Consider the following 24598-nt stretch of genomic DNA (forward strand, 5'->3'; position numbering starts at 1 on the left):
CCCACTCTGTTCATCACCTCTTCTTTTAACAACACTCTGTAGGCCTCTGGGAACTGAGGAGACATTTACTGTTATCTTAAAAGTGGACTGTTTCCCCATGGTTGGTGTCTTGGTTTATTTGCTTCTTCTCTGCATGTGTTTTGTCACTGACTCACTCACCTGGCGTCATCGGCTGAGCTTAGTCAGTGTGACCATGTGATGAAGCTGCTGGTGCAGTTTCAGAGCTGTCTCACATTCTGCGAGAGAGAAGGCCTCCATGCAAAATGTTTACTGTTAGGCCAGTCCACATGTCAGCTTTATCCCACAATACATGAATAAATAAACCTTACAAATAAGCAAATCAAGAGACCACAAACCAATTGACATGCAAAGACCACAGGTAATCCAGCCATACTGGTCATATCGGCAAATGTGGATTCACCAAACAACACAAACACTGTTAGTTGTTTTTGTTTTGTTTTGTTTTTTAAATGCAACAGTCTAAATGGAGACATATATGGAACAAGTGTTGTGACTGTTGCCATATATATTTTTGGGGCTTTATTGGTGTTGTTGGTGTTTTATTATCTTTTCCTTACAAAATCATCATCGAGTATAAAATAAAACCTCAGCAAACCCTGCATTGTTATGTCAACAGGATTTACGTTGTACTGTAAGACCTACGTTCATTGTTTTCATGTGAAACAGTGGATACATTTTAACAAAGCAAAAATCTGTCTTAAACATGTTATGCTTGAGAAATTGCATTGTAAATGTAGAACTGCTCTCTCAGAAGTTTAGTTTGTTTGAGACAGTAAGAGGAAGAGGATACCAGGTCATGCATATTTACATGCCAAAACTTATTTCCATTGTTGTCTTAGTAAAGACGGCCTTGATGCAGGAGGAGTCGTCAAATATAACTGACTCACATTTATTTATAACTGTACAACACAAAACTTGTCTGTATTACACAAAACACACACAAGTGTTGGTTTTAAACATTAATTACATTTTTATCACTGATCTAATGCTCATTTTTTTCATTACACTTTAGAAAATGTGCAAACTTTGCCTGTATTTAATAGGGGAAAAAAAGACATAAAAAGTGGAAATAGAATCAGGTGAACGCTTCCTGAAAAGCAACTGTAAGTTGGAATAACTATAAATCACAACTGTGATTGTATATAATTCATTTAGCAGACCACTTTGTCCAGAGTTACTTTTTGTACTTTTTGTTTGGAGGATCACTGAATAAACACTGACACTGTGGAGGGACAGCAAACAGACAGTTACATGCAGTGTGTGTAAGAAGGAATATGTCATATGTTAAAAAAAACAACACTGTCAGTTCAGAGAAAGAGTAAGTTTGTTTCAAAGTGGCAGAACCAGAAAAACAGGTGACACAGACGGAAACACAAGAAATGACTTACCAACCAAACATTCAAAAGCTGTTGAGTCAACCTGTCCTTAAATGTGGACTGGACAGTGACTCTTGGAAGAAAAGATGGAAAATCATAGGTCACAGTTTATAGACATAATTGGGTCACCTTACAGTAACCTGTAGGTAGGTGTGAATAAAGTCCTCCAAAATAAGAGAATTACATTTATAAGAAAATGGTAACTTAATTCCCATCTTTCCAGACTGAAAAGATGTAAAGAAATATTTAAAGAAACTGAAATTACCTTTTAGAAGTGATAACAGGAGGATCAGGGCAGTAGAATATATATTCTGACCTCAACTTAAATACAACTGCTCATTACTTTGTTCTATCCATTTAGCTGAGAAGTGTCTTATCTCCGGCCACACCCCAGAGGAAACCACGGTAACCAGACATAACCAGATGTAAAGAAATCCCCTAATGAGAGTCGATGACAGGAAGGCATGCCAACTACACCTTACAAAAGAAATATCTGGTTTTATACAGGTAACATGTTTGTCTGGTGCTTATTTATCTAATCATGGCTTCTTTTTTATTCTATAAATAGAGATCTACTGAAATGTATTACATCACTAAGTGAGATAATCATCATATAAAATATCATGCTATTTTTATTGAATAAATTCTATTTTTCTAAAGCTAGCATTTTCTTTCTCTTTCTTTTCTCACGTTTCTTCATTGTAAATATTACAGTCCTATCAGAGGAGTGACAAAATGTCTGACATCCTTGATAATTACACATAATAATGTAACACTGTCACCTCAAGAGGTCAGACTCATCAGATAAAGCTTAAAATTGGTCATTATAAAAATAGCACTGTTGCCTCACATCAAGAGACCCAGCATGCTCTCCCTGTGCCGGTGTGAGCTCTCCTCCCACAGTCAGAAGACATGCAGGTTAATCAGCCACTCTAAATTGTCCATAGGTGTGAATGTGAGTGTCAGTGGTTGTCTCTATGTGTGAGCCCTGTGATGAACTGGCAACTTGCCCAGGCTAGACACTCAGGTGTATCTCTGAGCTAAAACCACTAGGTGTCAGCCTAAACTTGTTTTTAATCTGAGTTGGAACTTTTTTATTCACAATCTCTGTTTAAGTTTGACTCTTGAATTCTCTTGAGTTAAACTATAAAGCCAAGCAGTTTATTTATTCCCTGGAGGAAAGACTTTATTTAAACATGACCTCATGGTACAATCTGCATATAAATTGGACTACTTTTATGTATTGTGCTGAAGTGAGTCCTTCAGATTGTTTTCCCTTTGGGCACACCCAGTCTGCACCTGCAACCCTTCAGACCTTTTTAACTCCTGCCAAGATCCACTCTGTTTTGTTCTGTCCTCATATCATATTCTCCTGAGGCTTTAAAGCAAAAACATGAATTCACTCCATGATTCCAACCATTATTGTACGTTTGAGTTCACATTGTACAAAATTGCCTACAAGCACTATGCCAGTTAATTTAAATGAACTCACACCACAGCTACTTTCAGTTTAGCAGTTCAGCCCCTCAACAGCCACTCACACCACACTGGAATTGGCAAGGTGGAGTAGACTAAAGGAGAGAAGAAATAGAGGATTTGAACAGAAAATGGTCATATGCTTGGGTCAGATATTGATCCAAAGAAAAGTGACTAGGAAGCAGCAACACAATTTTTTTAATGTCTGCAGTTTAGGTTATCTATCACACATTTCAGCATCTGGCAACCCCAAAACTGGCTCCACAGTCAATGCTACCTCAAGCAGGGAAATGTTAGCCAGTGTTATACATCACATTCACATACACACACACAACTGTACAACTGAATGACTGAACTCAAGGTAGCAGTGGTGACTGGTGATCAGATTTGACTGAGAGTCACCACACAACCCACCAAAGGTCATCAGAGTTTTGATTAAAAGGGGAAGGGGATCACATACAGAAACACAAACAAACCTTTCACTGTACTACAGTGTGTAGTGATGTCATATTTATCTGCCGATGTCTCTATGGAGCACAGCAGGGAGTTGTTTAACAGCATTCCTGACATACTCTTGATTCATGGATGGCGACCGTCTTCACAGATCCCACCCATCATAAACATACAGCGTGAGGTCAGATGCACACACAACCTCGCTCTCATGCACAGATAAGACAACACATAAGAAAAGAACGAAAAGAATGAGTCATTTCCACTCTGGGGATATTTAAAAGATATTTCCTATTGCAGTGTTTTATTATCAGTTATGCAGAGTTGGAAGAAACTTCTTTAATCTTTAACTCAATTAAAAGTAAAAGTCCTGATCCTTGATCTTCAGAGGATTCTGTGTTCTTTTATATAAACTAAATAAATTATATAAAAACGTTAGTGTTACATTACGGCATTGTTGTTACTTCTAATGCTTTAATACACAGGCAGCATTTTGTTGTTGGTTAAAGAGAACTGATTTTGAATATTTTATATACTGTTGGGCAGTTACATATAAAACAATGTATGCATGTCTTCCTCTAGAATAACTAAAACTGTCAGATAAATGTAGTGCAGTCAAAAAACATTAAAAGATTGAGAAGCAGCAGGATGAAGTAGCATTAAACGCTGAATATTCAAGTACAACTATGTCAGAACTGTAAAGTAGTTGTAAATGTACATAGTTGACTTTAGGACATCGTTTCTTGAATCTTAACAGTTGAAAACTGTTTTTTATAATCAGACACTTTATGGACTCGAGTGTTGTAACAAATTATTTATGTGGATGGCAACAACTGCGACACAGATATCTGTGGTTGAGCTGGCAGAACCGATATGTGAGTTTTGACACAGCTGTGTAGTAAAGACAGGCAGTCTGTGATTACAACAATGAACAAAGACATGAGTCATACTCCATTACACATTGTCTCCTTTACAGAAAAGTAAAGAGTCATCTCTCTCTCTCTCTCTCTCTCACACACACACACACACACAGACTTGTCAGTACCAGAGAGCAGAAAACATGATGGAAGACAACTTAACACTGATGTTGGACTTTTCCCAAGATAAGCTGACCCAACACGGAGGAATTATGAAATACTGCAAGGTGTCATGTTAGGACAAAATAAGTAATACTACTAACAGAAAATCTGGCTAATGTGTGTTTTGTATGTTGATAACACATGAAGGTGTTGGTTTAGCTGTTGACTCAGCAGTGATAAGAAATAACAGTACTCAAATCAAAGACTCTTCATCTTATATACACAGTCACACTGGAAAGTTTAGACAAACATAATCATTTACAAATTACAACGATCGTATCACACCACGCGCATAAATACAGTAGGTCGAGTTTACATATAAAAATCTCTTCATACTGTAGTAAAAAAACCTTCTAAAAGCAGACGGCTGTTCACAAAAAATACAAAATCCATCAGGTTTTAGTGCCTCAAAGGAAATAGTTACTTTGTGCGAACCAATAAGTTTTAAGATAAGACGAACCTTTCGTGATCCTCAGTGAGGAAACTGGGTGGTAGGAGATGAACTGACACACAGGGTGGAGACAAAATAATGTAACAAACGCACTGTGACTTAGAAGTGATTAAATCACCACCAAATCACAACAAATGTGGGTCACAGTAGTTCAGAGGCCCACCTGCAGTATTAATTCAAATCCTTATTCCTTTAATTAATATACTCTATGATGTCATGATTGATTTATGACAAACACTCCTGCAGTTTGGACACATTCAGAGCTCTGTATGAGTTCTTATGTTAAAGTCAATTAACAGACTTCTTTTCTAGCTGATAAATTTTGCTACATGGCATTAAACCTTAAATATTATTCAGCTCATTGGCAAATATGACTAAGTCACATAAAGGACCAGTGCGTAGGATTAAAAAGTATCTAGCAGTGCAGAACTGATTGCAAGTGCCTCATATCATTATCTAATTTTTAGTGTAAAAAAGGACCTGGTAGATATAAAATCATTGTTTAAAAAAAACATAATGATCCTTCATATGTTCTATTTTTGGCAAATTCTGTAAATATAGCCCCCTGAATCTTATGAACTGGACCTTTAAAGAAATGTTAAGATTATTTTGACCACATGGGGGCATTAGATGAAGCTGTAAGCAAGTTTTAGCAAACACTTTCACTTCAGCATTCACGTTTCTGGTCAGCCGATGAATCTAGGTCCAATATTCACTCTTGTTTTTAGTTTTTTCATGAGGGAAACATCTGGCTCTTTAGCTCTGCTATGTTCACCAACTAGTCTCTACATGTCTCTCTACTGTTTGGTGCTGAGCAGCAGGGGTCACATTAACCAAATATTTTTTTAATAGTGACAGAAACATTTTGAAAGATTAACACTGCGGATGTCCTGACGTTTAAAATTAAGCTTACTGCAGCTTTAAGAGTCCCTTTCTATGTTTACATTATTTTGTCCACCCCCTCTATAAGTATATACATTACATGCATATCAACATTTGGTCATTTTGGTTACTACTTCCAGCTTTAGTCAACATTAAAATCTCCTTGCCAAAGCTGTCTGAATTAGGCGCTTTAGTCCCTGAATATGTGACTGAATGACACATTGCTTGTATTGTTAAACGACTGAAGCTACAATATGTCCTTTACAATAATGGTGTTGTCATAAACCTTCTATTCTACAACTGTGCCTCTTTAAAAGCAGATATCTCATCAAATGGAAATGAATGCACTCATTGTGCTGGAAACGTTGAGCAAGTCTCTTCGGAGCCTTTTCTAAAGGGACGAGGGGAGACGGACAGTGTCCTGCTGGGAGGGACAGTCCAGGTCATACACCCAGCCCACATAAGTTCGGTGTTAGTCCAGCTGAGATACATATGAGGCAGCCGGTGACAGAAACTGAACAACGATGACTTCATCATCCAGTGTCGTCACAGGCAGAAACCCCCAGTAACAGTCTCGATAGTGAAAGTGTCCATTTCTTCATTCAGCTCTCCTTCGAGGTCAGCTGTACTCTGCATATATACACACTAGAAGTAATGTCTTTCACCAGCTGACATGCAGATCCTGTAGAGTCTGTCTGAAGTCCTCACATGATCAGACAATGAGGGAATCCCGGCTGAGAAGAGTGCCCTGATGAGGATAAAATAAAGTGTAAGTGATTAAAACAGCAGCAGAGTTTACACCAACATATGAATGTATGTCGTTTTCAGTCAAATAAGAGGCGAGGAGATGATAAACATTAGGCAAATATTGTTATTATGGTGAATTAGGACCTGGGACAAACTGCAGTTCAACTTATTTTACTAAATTATTTGAAGATTCGAAGAAAGCTGTTAATTTAGTCTGTGATGTTGAATACATTTTGAGCCAGGCTTGTCAGGGAGGAGACAACCAAGTTATGCTTGTTATAGAGAGTAGTTGGATACAGAACAGAATATTCTACCTAGTTTTCACTGTGGTAGCATCTGAACCTGACCTGTCAAAGGTACAACAACAACACTTACTGCAGGCCTACAAACGTTTTTTTTTTAATCCTGTAAGTCTGAGTTTCTCAACCTTAGAGCTTGCTGCACACTGATATAATTTTGACATCATCCAAGTGTACAGTAATCCAGATCACATGATAAATTGAACTCTCTAAGTGCGGGGGTCATAACAATTTTGGGGAGGGTTGAGAAACACTGACCACAACACATACAGATCCACTCAGTTTTGTTTTAAGAAATATTAAGAAAATCCCTTGGCACGATCTTGAAAAGGCGATTAGACTGGATCATGCGTCTATCTAGATAAACTAACACTGACAAAAGATAGAAGATGAAATAAACCTAGTTAAATTTTCTATTTACAGCATGAACAAACAAACCTCCAGGTTAAAGCAGTAGTCTGGTTTGTAGGTAACTTTACTATTTCTCAGACAGTGGACGCTTTTCTTTTATCTCTGTGTGCGTTACAGGTATGATGACTGATGAGCTACACCTATAGTAGTAAATAGTTTGAGGAACTTTGTAACTAGGTGAACTGAAGTCAGGAAACTTTCTGTCTGGGATTCTACCTCATGTGGACAGTCACACAGCTGTTCTTTGTGTTTACTGTTGTTACTCTAAAGTTTTAATTAGATATTACAAAAATGAACGAAGACTGAAATCTGTCCCCACAGTAGACATTCTGCATAAGTAAGTGTTTTATGTTTACCCATTTCTGCTTTGAGACATGAAAAAATTATTAAATAATCAAGTTTCAGGTCTGGTTTTCTGGTTGAAACAGTTTAGTTCCTGGGTTCCTCTGGCTTCTAGGAAAGTTCCTTCAGTGAAAACACCCTAGTAGTGACATTGGGTGTTAAATATTTTATAGTTAGCCTAGTGTTAACATTTTCATCAACTACACACCAAAACTAGTTTTCAAGAACTAGAAAATATGCTAGCTTTACTCACTGCTGTCGATCTACAAATTAAAATTAACAGCATACCCAAACAATAATCTACATGCTTGAATGTAACCCACCACTTTCCGGCTCTTATCTCTGGGCTCCTCTCTGCGCCCGGGCAGGGAATGTGCAGGAGGCTGAGGGGAGCGAGCGTTTGCTGGGAGCGGCCGCGGAGAGGGCCTGTCAGTTCTGCTTCTCTCTGTCTCTGAGTAAGAGGGCAGTGAATCAGCCTCCGGCCTGTTACTAGGTGAGTGGCTGCAATGCCGACTAGATTCCCTGCTGCTCTTTTTTGAGCTTCCCTTTGAGGGTGTGTCTGAATCTTCCTCACCCCTGGCACCACTCTTAACCTGACCGACCCCTCGCAATTTAGCCTTACGTTCCAGCAGGCTATTAAGGAACGTGCCATCGTAGTCCTTCTCTTGAGAAGAACTTGATGGTGGGCTGACTCTGGGAGGAGGTGGCACAGGGCGCTCATTGTCCCAGGTGCCTCTCCTTTTTTTGGGTGAATGAAGTGGACTTATGATATGTCCGTTTTTCTTGTTTCGTCTGGGATGATCTTCACGGTCGCTGTTATCTTCAAGCTCATTTTCATCATTGTGATAATGCTGAGGTGGACAATCCCTGTAGGAAGGATATCGACTGAACTCCTGAAGCTCCATCTCATAATCTCCCCGTTCTTCTTCCCTTTTCTCTGCCCCTCTGCCTCCTTTCTGCTTGTAAGAGGCAGCAAACTCCTCCAGCTCATCCAGTGAGCCGGTTCGTCCTGCAGTACGATACGTCTTTCTCTGCAGATGTTCTGAACGAGGGTTCCACCTACAACAGATGACAAGAGAGGGCCGACAAGGAGAGGGAGGTGACATGGGAAAAGGATGCCAGAGAAGTTCATGACAGTCAGTATTACGTATGCAGATACAGAAACTGTCTTTGTATCAGCAAGTTGCTGTGTAAGCACGCACTTAAGTAAATGAGGTATAGTTGGCTTTCTCCAGCATACTGTGTCTAAATGTCATGTACTTGCTTTCCACAGCTACATTTCTCCTGGAGTAAGCTGATTTCTTGGTCATGTAGGTAACTGGATTTCCAATTGTTGTTTTTTTTATGCGTGACCAACTCAAAATAACTCCACACATAGACTCTGGAAGTCAAAACAGTGTTCGTACCTATTGTGGTTTTCCTCGTCACTGTGATTCTGTTGCCGTTGATTTCGGCCAGGCCTGCGTGACTGTGAAGAGGACGGGGGGTCGTCGCTGTACCGCCGTGGAGGAAGGGGCTCGTCCTCACGGTGGCGGGGCTCTGAGTCTGGGTCACTCCGATATCGTTGTGGTGAAGGGGGATTGTCACGGTAGCGCTGCGGGTCTGGGCTGCGGTTTTCGCGGTAACGTTGGGGTTCAGGCTGAGGGTCGTGGTCGGGGATGGCGGGCAGAGCTTTCTTTTGGACATTTCTGTATGTTTGGCGGAAGCCCGTTTCTCCCTCATGGAGGGAGCTCAGCTCGGACAAGCTGCAGGCTGGACAGGTCAAGGTGAAGAAATGGATAAATGAATGACTCAACAGAGAAATAAACATTAAATTCTTTGTTAAGGAAGCACCAAATTTAGGAGAAACTAATATACTGTAATGAAGGCACTGAAGGAAGGTTTGCAAGAGAGAAGACTAAGTGTGCTGTTAAAACATTTTTTTCAGGTAAGAATACATGCATATTTGTCTCCTGAACTATAGGAAAATCAATATGCAGAATGCTTGTGCAGAGAGGCATGCCAAGACGAGCTCAGAAGAACAAAAAGCCAAACAGATACTACCAAAGGTAAAGATAGTGCAGCATGCATTGTCTATTGATATAGAAGATTCAGGTGGCATTTCCACGGCAGGGGTTTACAGAGCTTACATTGGTGGCTGTTGGACCTGGCAGGGTTGAAGTGAGCCAGTTGTTTCTCTACATACTGCAGCACCCTGAGAGAGTTCTGATCCTGGGGTGAAGGCACGCGGTAGGGAAGCCCTACAGCATGCATGGGCACTGTTGATACACACTTGACCCATCAGTGTGGAGAACTTGTGTTTGTCTTTGAGTTCATTGTGGATTGAGGACCCTAATCATTCACTATTTAATAAAATAGCTAACAAGCATTAACCTTAGAACATAACATAAACAATTACATTCCTCTTTAAACTTCTTTGAATGAAGTTTATTTCAAGACCAGATAAAATGGCAGTTTAGAATATACTCTCAGGATGATATTAAAGGGCTAAAATATAGAAAAAAAATACTGATATGTTCTTTTAATATTTCTAAAAACATAGATTCACCCACTAATAAAGAGTAAGACCTTACCTGCTGTAAGTAGACTGCCATCTGAAGGTGAGACAGAAGACATCTTGTCCACCAGGGAAGGGGGTGCAATAGGAACCATCGTCGGGACTCCAGTGACAAAGTATGGAGGGTAGGCTGGTGACTGAGGGGTGGAGGTGCCCGTCTTTATACCCTTACCTGCCTCATATACTGCAAAAGCAACACACAATCCCATTCAGACTTTCCAAACAGTGTCAGTCTGAGCACTAACTTTTGAATTTCTGTGTTTATACTCACGGTGTCTAGGGCAACAGCAAGTGTCAGGGCAGCACCAGCAGCTGACATAGCAGCAGCACGAGTGAGGACAGCACTGACACCAACAAACCCCAACCAACAGAAGGAACAAAACACTGCCCAGCGCCACTGCCGCCACAAACACCCACTCTGGAAAAAGAAACACAAAATCCTTCGTATAAATAAGCATCAACACATACAGTGGGACACAGGCATACATGGAAAGGGTTTGATTTGATCATCAGAGTACTGCTGTTTGGCTTAAAAATGGCTGTCCATTTAATTAGCATGACACTTAACATTGTTTGACTAACTATAGACAAAAAAACCTGCTGCCTATATTACCAACAAATCAACTAGACCACTAACAGTTTGGTCAGCGATTTAAGTGTGTTGTGGTAGTTGCAGCTTGCAACTTGGTGGAGTCTCCCTTTGAATCGGCGTCTGTATTTTAGCAGTATTTTTCCTGCTTTGCCTGTGACTTTGTGTTTACACAGACAGTAAAATGTTTTATCCTCATTCCTCCTGTTTACATTGGAAAAATGAAAGCACGTATGCAAAATTGTTATATTGTTATCTCGTCTCGTCTTCCCCTATGGTCACTACCCAAAGCTCGTGACCATAGGTGAGGGTAGGAACGTAGATCGACTGGCCTTTCGGCTCAGCTCCTTTTTCACCACGACGGACCGGCGCAGAGTCCGCATCACTGCAGAAGCTGCACCGATCCGCCGGTCGATCTCCCGTTCCATCCTTCCCTCACTCGTGAACAGGATACTTGAACTCCTCCACTTGAGGCACGATCTCATCCCCGACCCGGAGGCTGCACTCCACCCTTTTCCGGCTGAGAACCATGGCCTCGGATTTGGAGGTGCTGATTCTCATTCCAGCCACTTCGCACTCAACTGCAAACCACTCCAGAGAGAGCTGAAGGTCACGCTCCGATAAAGCCAACAGGACTAGATCGTCCGAAAAAAGCAGCGACCCAATCTTGAGGCCACCAAACCGCAGTCCCTCAACGCTCTAGGCTGCGCCTAGAAATTCTGTCCATAAAGGTTATGAACAGAACCGGTGACAAAGGGCAGCCCTGGCGGAGTCCAACTACTGGAAACAGGTTCGACTTACTGCCGGCAATGCGGACCAAGCTCTGGCACCGAGAGTACAGGGACCGGATAACCCGTATTAATGGGTCCGGAACCCCATACTCCTGGAGCAACCCCCACAGGACTCCCTGAGGGACACGGTCGAACGCCTTCTCCAGGTCCACAAAGCACATGCAGACTGGTTGGGCGAACTCCCATGCACCCTCCAGGATCGCGCTAAGGGTATAGAGCTGGTCCACAGTTCCACGACCAGGACGAAAACCACACTGCTCCTCCTGGATCCGAGGTTCGACAATCTTCGGACCCTCCTCTCCAGGACCCCCGAAAAGACCTTCCCGGGGAGGCTAAGGAGTGTGATCCCCCTATAGTTGGAGCACACCCTCCAGTCCCCCTTTTTGAAGAGGGGAACCACCACCCCGGTCTGCCAGTCCAGGGGCACTGCCCCCGATGTCCACGTGATGTTGCAGAGACGTGTCAGCCAAGACAGCCCCACAACATCCAGAGCCTTGAGGAACTCCGGGCGGACCTCATCCACCCCTGGGGCCTTGCCATCGAGGAGCTTTTTGATTACCTCAGCGACCTCAGCCCCAGATATGGGCGAGACCGCCACGGGGTCCCCAGACTCTGCCTCCTCAAAAGAAGACGTGCTGGTGGGATTGAGGAGGTCTTCGAAGTATTCCCTCCACCGACCCAAGATGTCCCTAGTCGAGGTCAGCAGCACCCCGTCCCAACTGAACACAGTGTTGACAGTGCACTGCTTCCCCCGCCTGAGCCGCCAGATGGTGGTCCAGAACCTCCTCGAAGCTGTTCGAAAGTCGTTTTCCATGGCCTCACCGAAGTCCTCCCACGCCTGGGTTTTTGCCTCCGCAACCGCCGAGGCCGCACTCCGCTTAGCACATCGATACCCGTCAGCTGCTTCAGGAGTCCCACATGCCAAAAAGGTTCTGTAGGACTCCTTCTTCAGCTTGACGGCATCCCTCACTGCCGGTGTCCACCAGCGGGTTCAAGGGCCGCCGCCGCGACAGGCACCGACCACCTTACGGCCGCAGCTCCGGTCAGCCGCCTTGACAATGGAGGAATGGAACAAGGTCCACTCGGACTCAATGTCCCCCGCCTCCCCCGGGACGTGAGTGAAGCTCTCCCGGAGGTGGGAGTTGAAGCTCTTTCTGACAGGAGATTCAGCCAGACGTTCCCAGCAAACCTGCACAGAACATTTGGGCCTGCCAGGTCTGACCGCCATCCTCCCCCACCATTGGAGCCAACTCACCACCAGGTGGTGATCAGTTGACAGCTCCGCCCCTCTCTTCACCCGAGTGTCCAAAACATGTGACCGCAAGTCCGACGACACGACCACAAAGTCGATCATCGAACTGCGGCCAAGGGCATCCTGGTGCCAAGTGCACATATGGACACCCTTATGCTTGAACATGGTGTTCGTTATGGACATATTGTTATAATAATTGTTATATTCTTGAGTGTTGATGACACAACAAACCCAAACATTGTTGAATGGAAACAAAGGAGCAATTTATAGATAGAAAATGGAAATTCAGCTAGTAGCAGTGGTAGATAACTAGGGATTAGTTAACTGACAGAAAGCTTCTTAATTACAAAAAAACTCATGTCAAGTGTCCTCACACCAGTGTTGTGAGAGCCTATAATGTGCAAGATTTATTCTTAATTGACCTTAATATAAATTAATCAATTATTAATAAATATAAGCTTCAATATTTAACTTGTGAGCTACAGATGTCCAAATGTGTGTGTTAACAGGTTTATAACAAGAGAGAAGTCCCTGATAAGTGTAAGCAGCAAACAACCGTAATAACCGGAGATGATAAGCAAGATTTTATCTAAATGAATGCATGTAGGCGATGAAATGGGATCATTTCTTCCTTAATGTGATGTATTTTGTGAAGAACCAAGATGTTGGGATGGAACAAACTACAAAACGTGAGACATGATGTACTGAAAGAGTTTTTATTTACTTCTTCCTGTTTTCCAGGGTGTAAATATTTTCCTCAGCATGTAAGAAATTAGATTAAAACAAATGAACAAAAGACTTTTACATATAGTGTTGGAGTTTTAGAGTGCTGAAGTGAGAAGATAAACCACATGTATCTGTCTACAGGGACAAAGGAAAGGAAAGGGAAGGAGAGGGCAGATAAGGAAATCTTTAACAATGTGAAACCAACGCCACACACACACACACAGGAAACCTGATTTTGCTACAGGAAGGAAAAGGACAGTTTACACTGCTCTGTAAGATACTGAAGATTTGGCTGTGACAACAAATTAGCTTGTAATGTGTAATGTGATCATTTGCAACTATTATGACTCCTACACACACACACACACACACACACACACACCGAGAGCCAATGTGTACAGGGAGTCGATGTGGACTGCTTTCACACAATTCATCTATTCATCTATGGCTTCCCACAAACTTTGTGATAATTAAAAAAGTTACAAGAATTACAAGAATCTGATGTGACATAAACAAACCTCCCTCCCTCCCTCCTGATCTTTACTGGGCAGTGTTCAAATGAAGTGGGATGACATGTTAACCACAACCATAAATAACTATAATGACCATAATAGCTGTTTACCCACACAGCTCATCTTGGTGGGAGTGATGACCAGCTCATTAACTGTCGGGTGTGTCAGTCAGTCCTTTGGGTTAAAAACAGATTTGAACTCAAAGCCTTCTTGTAGCTGAATCACAAGCAGGATAATAAGTTAAACAGTCAGCTGTTAGCGTAGGAGCCATTAAACATGGTGTGGGAAAAATCTAGATTTTGTTTGCCATGGTTTATCAGGCCAAAGAGACCAGAATCGATCCACTACTACAACCCACCACCATCCAAATGGTTCCTACACTCATGGCTAGAGCAGTAAGTAGGGTTAGTATGGATAGAAGGAAACAGGTGAAGGGGATAATACATTATGCCCATACCTGGCATAATCTTCAAATCAAACTCTGGCAGGAGATCTTCAGGCACACCTGAGAAACCTGGAGAGGGACAGAGGAGAGGAGAGGAGAGGAGAGGAGAGGAGGAATGGGGTTGATATAAATTTGAATGACTGATTCAAAGAAAGTTATTGCTACAGCAGCATGCATTGAGAGAAGAAGAAGAAGACAAAAACAGTGGAAAAAGATAGATAAAGAGAGAGAGAGCAGGTCAATAGCAGCATGCACCAGAGGACATTCTGGTCTTGTTCCAGAAAGTCTCATTATCAGAGCAACTGAGAAACAGATTGATCGTGTGATTTCTGATATAAAAGGCTGTCCGGGTAAGAAGACAGACTGGAACATGAATCATTCTCATGAACATAACATGACAAATAGGCATGAGCTGTGAGTAATGTTACATGCAGAGCTGAGAGAGAGACATTTTGTCCCCGAAACTATTTCATTGTCTTTGTCTCCGTGCTGTCTACTAAGTGAAGAAAGTAGCAGCTCCTGGATGAGCGCCATAGACCACCGATTCAGGAGAAGTCACCCATCACCTGTGTTTCATCAAGCTGAAGACAAGACTCCAGCATATTTCTTAACGTGTCAAACCTTTAACTACAGCTCCCATGAGGCTTTGACAGCATAGCAATGACCAAGACTGATGGCATATGTTGTTATTGAATGTTAAAATAATACATATAATGTATTATAAAAAAAAAGCTTTATACCTTGTATATAAGGTAAATAAAGTAACTCAAGCTCTTAAAAGCTATCACCAGCTGTCAGTTGTTGTTCCTAGTATCTTGCTAGTGTTATGTCTTTCTCCTGTTATTTTTTCAGATTGAATGGACTCCACACAAGGTCAGCAGGTGTCTGAATGAAACAGTAACATTACAGATAAGGGGCAGTGTGTCACAAGCTGGTACAAAAATATGCATGAGCGTGTTTCGTTTGGGTGCACACGTCCGTGTGAGCACGTAAGTTGAAAACTTTGTGAAAAGTGAAAAAGCCAGGAGGTGAGTGTGATGTGAGCAGATACTTGGGTTTTTTACTGTTGTTTGTGTGAATATTGCAGAGGAGGAGGGGAGTGACAAGCATGAGAAAGAAGGACTCGGTCTCTGGCTGAGCACATACCTCACTTAGTGTTTTTCTGTAGGGTTAAACATGTTCTTTGCTGGATTAGAAAACACAAAGTTTATCAAGGAGCAGCTGAATCACCACATGAATCCAAACAAATTCAAACTCTGATTTTGTATTTATCTGTTGTTTTGTCTTCTCCCTGTTTAAGGAAGGCAACTCACTTGTGAAATTTCCACTTGCTTATGAATTTGCCTGAAGATTTACTATAAATTATCTTGGGTTTGCTTGTTTTGCCTTATACGCAGATGGTGTTTTTTACACTGCATGCTGGTAGAGCTGTACCTACTTAATGTTAGAAGAATTTCAGCATCTAAAAATACAGGATGGGTGCCTTAAAAGATCTACTGATACATCTATCTGTTCATGGAACACACTGTTTGTGTGTTTTGTTTATTACTTAACCTATTTATTCAAACATGGATGAATAGATTGCACAAAACCGATTCCTTTCATTCTGATGTTATCTGAGAAATTAAAACATTCATCCATGATGCATTTTCTTCATTCCCACCCCAAAAGAAAGATCTCTTTCTCTGGTAAACAATCTCTCCAATCACTGAACCAAAGAACGTCACATACAAATGGAGAAATGCAGTTTTCAACAACTTGTAGCCGATCTCTTGTTTTCCCATTCACCTCAGGTATGTTACGTATGCTAGTAGCCGAGAGCCTACGTATCAAGATTGTTTATCTTCCTATGTTAAATATAGGTGATATATGGTCACTGGATTTGTCTAAGATCTCCAATATTTCTACTAGTATCTGCCTCATAAGTCTAGTATATGTTGGCCCATAGATTGGACACAATGACACATGTTGAGTGCTTACAATGTTGGTCCACTAAAGCTGACAGCTCATTCAAAAAGCGAGAACAGAGGCTCCTCCTAGTATCAGCTCCTCAGAGGGAGAGTCCAGTTCAGTTGATTTAGTTGAATATGTCACATGATGTCGCCCTCCATTTTTTTGTATCTCTGGGCTCTGCTGTCCCTCCTCCACGTCATTAAATCATCCCCGTCTTCTTCTTCTTCTGAAGCCTTTTGCTCGAAAGACAAAAGAGCCCCAGAGCCATTTGCACAGGCCTCAAATGTTGTTATGGAAACACAAGTGCTTCACATGCCATATTAGCTACACCAAGACAGGGAAATACAACATGTTGACACTGTGGTAGACTCTGACAGCAGGTTAAAGAGCACAGGGGAACTTGTGCAGGAAATCATGCCATCTTAACCTTTCATCAGCTGGAATATGTTATCATACCAAGGCTGTACCCAACATTTAAAGCCTAACCTAAATCAATAATAGCCTTCTAACTGTGTAATTTAGGGCCTCGAGAACATAAAAGTCGGTATCTAATAAGTATTAGGGATTAGTTTAAATACAGATTCAAAATATTGTCATTTAAGGTTTTGTAATCTTTCCTGAACTGGGTTTGAATTGAGCGTGGTTATGTTTGGATGTTTATTATGAAATTAATTCTGTGAACCAATTATTACAAAATTCACGTTCACACTTTCCCACAAAACAAAACCTCTCAGCTCTCACTCAATCTGCCTCAAAGCTATTAAAGCTAATCTATAAAAACACACATGGTTGATAAAAATACTCACTTCACAGTGTTGCAGTGGTGAAAATATTTTAAATATAGCATATACTTAGACTGATATTGTTTTTTAAGGGGGCTAAAATATGTTTTGCCGCTCCCCTGTGCAGAGCAGTACATTGTTTAGCTTCCTTGCGGGTGTTCCTGAGGGAGATGTCAATCAAAATCAGCTGTTTTTAAACTAGGTTTTCTGATAGGTATGAACATTTTTGTTTCACTCTATTTCAAGCCTAATTTCCAGAGCCTGATTCAGAATGCACTCAGGTCTTTGCAAACTGTAAAAGTGTATTGTCCAGTACTTGTATATGTGTGTCTTTTGTGCATACACATAAGTCTCTGAGTGCCAGCCAAACAAAAGTTCAGCCTCAGACTTGAATTAGAGCACTAAGAGCTACGTAGCCTCTCAGCCGTTGCTATGGAAACATTTGTAACTGAACACAGGCACTGACACTGTAAAGATACAACACACTGCAGATACTTGTACAACATGGGACAAACAATCTACACACACACACATACACTATATATATATATATATATATAATAATATATATATGCACATAGTAAAGTACTGTATGAGTGAATGTGGTTGCCATGGTTACGGATTAAGCAAGATTGCCTGAGAAGTTCCAGAGATTGTTATAAATCAGCTCATTAATGAGCCTCCATTGTGCTGTTGGTGATGAATAGGTCAGCTCAAAGGCCTTCTTTTGTAACAGCTGCTCATAGGAAAATAATTAAATTTACCCTAAGCGATGTGTGTTTGTGTGTCTATGATTTATTAGATATAAATCACTGATCAGCCTTGCTTTCTGTCCTGGACTGTATGAAATAAGAGATAAAAGCATGTGTTGGGATGTCTAATACTGTATACAACAAGGTGATGGGACACTGCAAGGGTCACTCAGTAACACGCATTATTAAAATTAGTCTTACTGGTCAAAAGTTCATCAATAATAAATCTGCCAGAGCTGGCAGAAGTTTTCAACAAAGCACTGTGGATTTTGTGAGTCGTTTCACTCTGTGAGGAGACATTCACAGAGAGTGGTGTGAGTGTGACTGAGCTCTTTTATTTTTAATTCAAAACTAAAATCTTTAAATATGCGTGTTGGGATAGTAGAAGCGTCTTACCAAGAACCAGCAGCTCCACGGAGGCTTCGTTTTGTCCCTCCAAATCATCAGCTATAACCACTTTACATATGTAAACTCCACTGTCTCCCCACTGGACCTCGCCTATGCGCAGGTCTGCCTCTGCAGGAGAAAAAAAGGATGAATGACAAAATCAACATTTGATATCATCTCTTGCTTCATATATATCATTTACTTTGAATGTCTGAGCATTTTTGGCACAAATTAATATGAATAAAGTTCTGATCTAATTTTTAGATCAGGTTGTGAATATTATTAGCAGCATGAACCACTCCACTCGTTTTTCTGTCTTCTCAGCCTACAAATGTCAACTGGATCTTTTGAGATTTCGTTATTCATAATTAAGTAACTCTCTTTGAAAAGAGATGCAGTTGTGAATCACAATACTTTACTGCCCTTTGTAAGTCCTAATTACTTAGGTTAGGTTAGGTCAGTTTGCACCTCTGTCTTATGCATCCTGTTTCAAGATGCTACTGGTGAAAACATCATAAGAGAAAACGGGGAAATTAAGGTGGTACAGATATTAAAATGCATCTTTCAAAGTACGTACAGCATGTGGTTGATTTATTACCACCTTAAAACACAAAACTCATTATCTGTGCGATTTGTCAACACCAAACTCAGAAATCAGACTACCCACATACTTTTGGCCACAGAAGTGTGTGTGTGTGATAGCTCAGTATAATGCATAAAGTTATATTCAATTATCATTTTTCATGTTTTTCTAATTATGGAAGATTTAAATTAAGTGTGGCTGAAAACAATTCACATACTCAGCCCGGGAATCCAACACACAAGGCAATCCTGGGCCGCTGACTAAAAACGGCAGACAGGAAATGGGTTGTATTCACTTCCTTTTCCTGTTAGCCAAGGAAGCAGAGGTAGAGACCCTCTGACTGCAACACTGTAATCACTGATCAACAAAGTGACACCTCCAGCATATATTTTTGTGATCAAATACTGATTTTTCTGTGTGAGTGTGTTTGCCCGTCTGTGTTAGTCATGTGATTAACAGGGCACCCCCTGCCCAGTGCATGCTGGGACAGACTCCAGCCTTCCTGTGACCCTAAATAGGATTACATGGGTATGGATGACTGGGCGTCTCTACAGGCAACATACTTAAAGCTTTCACTGTTTTATCCATTTACAACATTGCTGCACCGACCTGTTTCAGGACAGGAGGTGGAGTGGGACAGAAAAAGAGAAAAGAAACAGGGAAAGAAAAGCCCTGCACCGCGAGAACCGAGTGTGTGGATGGTGGGATGTGGAGAGATCTAGAGGGTCTAAATAAAAGCGAGACATTGAAGTACATCAGAGAGAAGGAGTTAGAGGTCAGGATGAATGAGGGGACAGCATGAAAACCATTTCTTTTGTCTGTGTTCCTGGCTGGTGAAGAGAAGGTCGATTCTTCAGCCAGATTTAGAGCTCCATAAATCTGAGGCCTGCGAACAAGGCTACCTCTCTGTCTTCAACAAGCACGCGCACGCAAGCACAAAAACACATACGTGTGTGCACGCAGTAGTGTCCTTTAGATGATCCTTAAATGACATAATGGTGAGACAGTAACGAAATGTAAAACTGAGGACGATGGGGGGAATAAGCATAAAGTCTTAAAGCTAATTTGTTGTAAACTAGTACAATATTTTTGTAGCATGAGAGATTTGATTTACTTTTTGAGTGAGATTCGAGTACTTTGGGCAAATAATCTCACTCTTTAACATGTAGCAACATGTCATCAATGCTTAAAGGGAGCATCCGATTGTAAAAAGATAATGTTCATCCATGCACCTCCGTCTCTACCCAATCTTTCTAGATTAATTGCTTCCTCGCTTCATCCGCAATCCGCTTTAGCAAAGTCATCAGCCACCACTACCAGTGTCTGTTAGTCCTTGGAGGGATTCATCTTGCTGCTGCTCAAGGCAAAAGAACAAAAGTCTTCCTGCAGAATCTAAGCACCAAAGACCTTTGTCTTAATCATCACATATAATCATCTTTCCTTGCATCACTTGTTTCTCCTGATTGAACTAACACCACACTCTTTTCTTATGTTATGTAACCTGCTTGTTCTAAAAGCGCTAAAGGTTTTCAGTAAAGCCTTACTCATGTATCACCCTCCTCTGTGTGCGTTGAATCGCTCCGACTTCACTTCTTTACTGGGCATTTAATCAGGAATCTGTGGGAAGGGGTGCCCAATACTCCGATTTATGGATTTCATAAAACTTGCTTGGCAGGAGAACAAATAAGAACATTAGTTTGGATCAATATGTTACAAAAGTACCACAGAAGCTGCTTTCTGTTTGACACACACTGAATCTTTTAAACTAAAACATCAGTAGTAATCTATTATTTTCTTTATTATTATTTGCTATTTCTTAATGTCTTGCGTCTTTCTTTTGTTTTTTTTCTACATTGTAACAAACTAAATAATATCACTGATCATGCCTGGCTGCTTCAGCCATCCCATGTCTACAAGTATTTGGCTTTGTTGACTTTGACTTGTTTCTCCAACATAAGTTGCCAACTTCCATCTGAAGCTGGTTAGCTAAAATTCAGGCCATAGCACAAAAAGAAAAGAGTTCGCCTGGCTACACAGCTGCTGTGTGATCGGAAAAGAAAAAGACTCAAGATTGTTTTGAGTCTTACTGTTGATGATGGAGATGTCTCTGTTCTTGTAGTACTCTGACAGCGTGATTGAGGAACCAGAGATGGATGCCACAGTTCGGACTGTGCGGCCGCTGTCTGCGCAGTCGAGGTAGCCCGCCGTCATCCCTGTCTCGTACCCTCCACCGACTCCTCCGGTTCCACCAGTCATCCCGCCTGCTCCCAGTCCTCCGCTCAGGCTGTCGGGGAAGCTGAAGGAATCTCGGGTGCGGTCGCGACAGTATGACTTGTAGACCCACTGCACCACGGGGATCTGGGTGGACACGCTGTTGTACTGACACGGCAGGACCACTGACTGGAACAGCACGGCATACCTCTTCTCATCTCTCACGTACACATGAACCCCCGAGCAACGGGGAGGGAGGACATCTGTGGGAATGTAAGGAGATAATGAAGAAGGATCAGTGAAGTGTGAAAGAATTACACGTTACATTACACCTTAAAACCCGTTAAAACACACTCCTTTACATAGTCATGACCCTAAACACACAGACATGATGTATCTTAGACTTTCATATCACTACATGGAAAAAAAAAATGTAAATCTGCTCAGAAGTTACAGACAAAAAGTTGCTTCTTATATCACACTCCAGTAATAGTTGTCTCTAGGAACTATTAGTAGGTAATTAGGCATATTTTAAATGCTGCCAATTTGTTGTTGGAGAGGTACACGTGTTGATCACATCAGATGGAGAAAACCTCTGGCTTGGACAGACAAACCACAGATAAGGCAGCCAAACTCATAATAACTGGGAACGTGTCATGAGGAAGATTTAAGGATTACTACAGCAGACAGCAACACACAATGACTCAGACACTGAGTCGTGGTTTAAGGAGACACCTGCTTATATCTGACAAATGCTTTCCTCCCTGTATACCTCTTATGAAATTGAGTGAAATCACGGAAATCAGTCAGGACGAACACTAACGGGAAGAACTTGGATATTTTGAAGTCCTTTTTCGCTGGAATGTAATGAATCATTGAGCAATTTGGCAAGACAAGTGGACAAAAACAAAAGTTGTGTTGTTTGAGTTGCCTCTGCTCAGAGAAATCTGACTGTGAGCTTCGCTGACCCGACGTCTGTTTTGGAGCTTCTGAAGCTACAGGACTCTGGTTTACACGATGACCGGGAGCCCAAGCTCTAATAGTTCAACAGCAAGACACACTAGAGAGGCGACTATGTGAGAATAACACACACCCACGCAAACACACCCAGAAACATCTGCATATGCTGCTCTGTGTGTGTATGTTTCTAAGGCTAAGCAGTGGGAGGTACGAGCGAACTGGATCAGTGAACAGGGATGAGGTGAGGGACGAGAGCAAGACTGTGTCACCTAATCCAGATCAGGCCTGTTGTGAGAGTTTTGTTCTCTTTCTGTTACTGAGAGTGAATCAGACAAAACGTCCTCACCTGATTCAAATCCAGAAGTACCAACAAGCTACATGAAGCACATATTATGTTTTACCAAGACTGTGCCGCAATGATTGATAAGTTGTCAGTTGATCGACAGAAAAAAAACGATTTTGAAGCCAAAACAGGCTATTTGAGACATTCTGCTTATAGCTCTGAGAAGTTTTGAAGGAATTTTCACTAATTTTGACATTTTAAAGAAGAAAATGAAGGAAAAAAAAAAACAGAATTAGTGCTGCGGTTAAACTAAAACTGTAAGACCACAAACATTTCTCACAAAACTCAAAAAGTAATGCAATGTACAGTAAAACACAAAATCGATGTCTTTACAATAAGTTCATACTATTCACATTTTTTTTTAAAAAGTAAAAACCCGGCAAGTATGATATTTACAGTATACACACCACCTGTTCATCATCTATCATTCTTACCTTGCATGTTAGTTATGTGCTTTTATTTTCATACCTATGAATAATGTTTTTTTATGTAGGTATGTGTTTAAAAGCTTATGTGTGTCATTTGAAGCCAGTTTGAGTTTACAGTAGTAAAAGTTTGGTTGGAGTGGTGGGGGAAAAAAGCCTTGTTTCAATTCAGACCAAGAGGAATCAAGCCGACTAAATCATAAATTCCTCAGGGAGAACATTATTCTACGACTTCTAAGAAAAAGGAAAAAAAAGTCAGGAGGTTGGTCTTCCTGGGATCACAGGCTGTGGGGGGATCCAGGCTTTATTAGTTTTCTGAGGAAGCCACCTCCAGAGGAGAAAATGAAAGCAGGAGAAAGAGGAGGAGGGGGACAGTTACTGTTATAATATTGAACAAAGGGGAGTCTTACTTGTGAGATTTAAGTGTAGTTAAGTGTCTGGTTTCATGAGGTAATTTCCTTTTTTTACAGACTTTTTACAGATAAAAACATGCAAGCATGCTGTCGACAGGCAGGGAGATAGACGTGTCATGTAACCTCCATGTGCATTTTCTTGAATTAAAAATGATCACACCAAATTCACAACAATTAACCTAAATTGCACTGTGGTATTCATATACTGAGACACAATACTAGTATTAAAAAAAGCTTTCCTATGTCATTATTTCTACATTATGCATTATTTTACTTGTTATATTAGATAAATGCAACTTTATATACTCACCCCAGAGGCCTTTGTGATGTCTTAAAATGTTTTGTTTTGTCCAAAAGCCTTTAAATATTCACATTTGAGACGCTGGAGCCAGTAAATTTAGCCATTTTTGCATTTAAACAAATACTTCAAGGACTAATCGTTTATGAAAACAGTTGCAGATTCATTGTTTGCTGATATTTGGAGGGTTTGTCACATTGCACACACACATTTATGCAAACATACTCTATATTGTGGCTTTTCTATATGGATTTATTAGTTATTTGTATATTAAAAGTATTTTATCACTAAAAAAAAACAAGACAAACAGGTCAGAAGTTAGACCTCCTATAATCCACGACCCCCTCAAAGCTTGTGGTCGGATCATTTACACATGACTAAATAACAGTCGACCAGAGAGCACCAAGCTTTAATGTTTAATACATTAATTATTAATGTTTTTTGGAAAAGTTTGAAAGTAACCTCAACTCGTCTGTAACGAACCAGTTAGCAAAGTTGTAGTAACGTTAGTTTAACGTTAGTTTAACGTTAGTCCAACCGTTAAATCAACCTGTTACCCCAGATTAACGGTTTTCCTCCGTTTATGTTCTCTTACCTGTCAGACAAACGATTAAAATCCACCACCTCGCCATTGAAATCATTTTCCAGAATTTCGAGCAAGTTTCCTGGCGGACTTCGTCCTCTTTTCTCCGTCGTCTCATCCCTTCACAGAGCTTCAAACTCCCGCAGACACTTGGCAGATATAACGGTGACGGCGGCGGAGCTCCAGCAGCAACGGTCAAGCTTATCAAAATAAAACGCACAACTTCCGGCAACGGCTTTTTAAAATAAAAGCGTTGTAAAATGAGGCGTGAATACAGGTAAAATAAATAAATAAATAAATAAATAAAACTATTCTACAAGAGATTTTGAGACAGCTTTACTGATATTATTTCACCTTCATAACATTTTACTGTTACTGTAATGGCACCTGTAAACAAATGAATGCTTACTTAAGTCTATTAATTTAGTTTGATAATATACTTTGCTCAGATAGACATTTATTACACTCGCCAGAAGGTGGCAGAAGGTTATTGCAAGTCATG

General features: G+C 41.0%; 1 protein-coding gene across 3 annotated transcripts; it reads right to left on the bottom strand.

Moving 5' to 3' along the window:
- Positions 1-3647: 3647 nt before the first annotated feature.
- On the bottom strand, positions 3648-24290 carry LOC104919791 (immunoglobulin-like domain-containing receptor 2). 3 transcript variants are annotated; one of them, XM_027281816.1, is made up of 10 exons: positions 24109-24290; positions 20951-21337; positions 18290-18409; positions 14419-14475; positions 10363-10509; positions 10108-10275; positions 9664-9792; positions 8941-9286; positions 7858-8593; positions 3649-6483 (listed from the first exon to the last, which is right to left on the bottom strand). In XM_027281816.1, the coding sequence occupies exons 1-10, from the start codon at positions 24212-24214 to the stop codon at positions 6448-6450; spliced, it is 2232 nt and encodes a 743-aa protein (XP_027137617.1). In that variant the 5' UTR covers positions 24215-24290; the 3' UTR covers positions 3649-6447. The 3 variants fall into 3 exon arrangements, with proteins under 3 accessions (XP_027137619.1, XP_027137617.1, XP_027137618.1); XM_027281818.1 differs by lacking the exon at positions 9664-9792 and having other exon boundaries at positions 3648-6483; XM_027281817.1 differs by lacking the exon at positions 14419-14475 and having other exon boundaries at positions 3650-6483.
- Between the last annotated feature and the right edge of the window lie 308 nt (positions 24291-24598).

The sequence above is a fragment of the Larimichthys crocea genome, chromosome VIII, assembly GCF_000972845.2.
Source record: "Larimichthys crocea isolate SSNF chromosome VIII, L_crocea_2.0, whole genome shotgun sequence".
Lineage (NCBI taxonomy): Eukaryota > Metazoa > Chordata > Actinopteri > Sciaenidae > Larimichthys > Larimichthys crocea.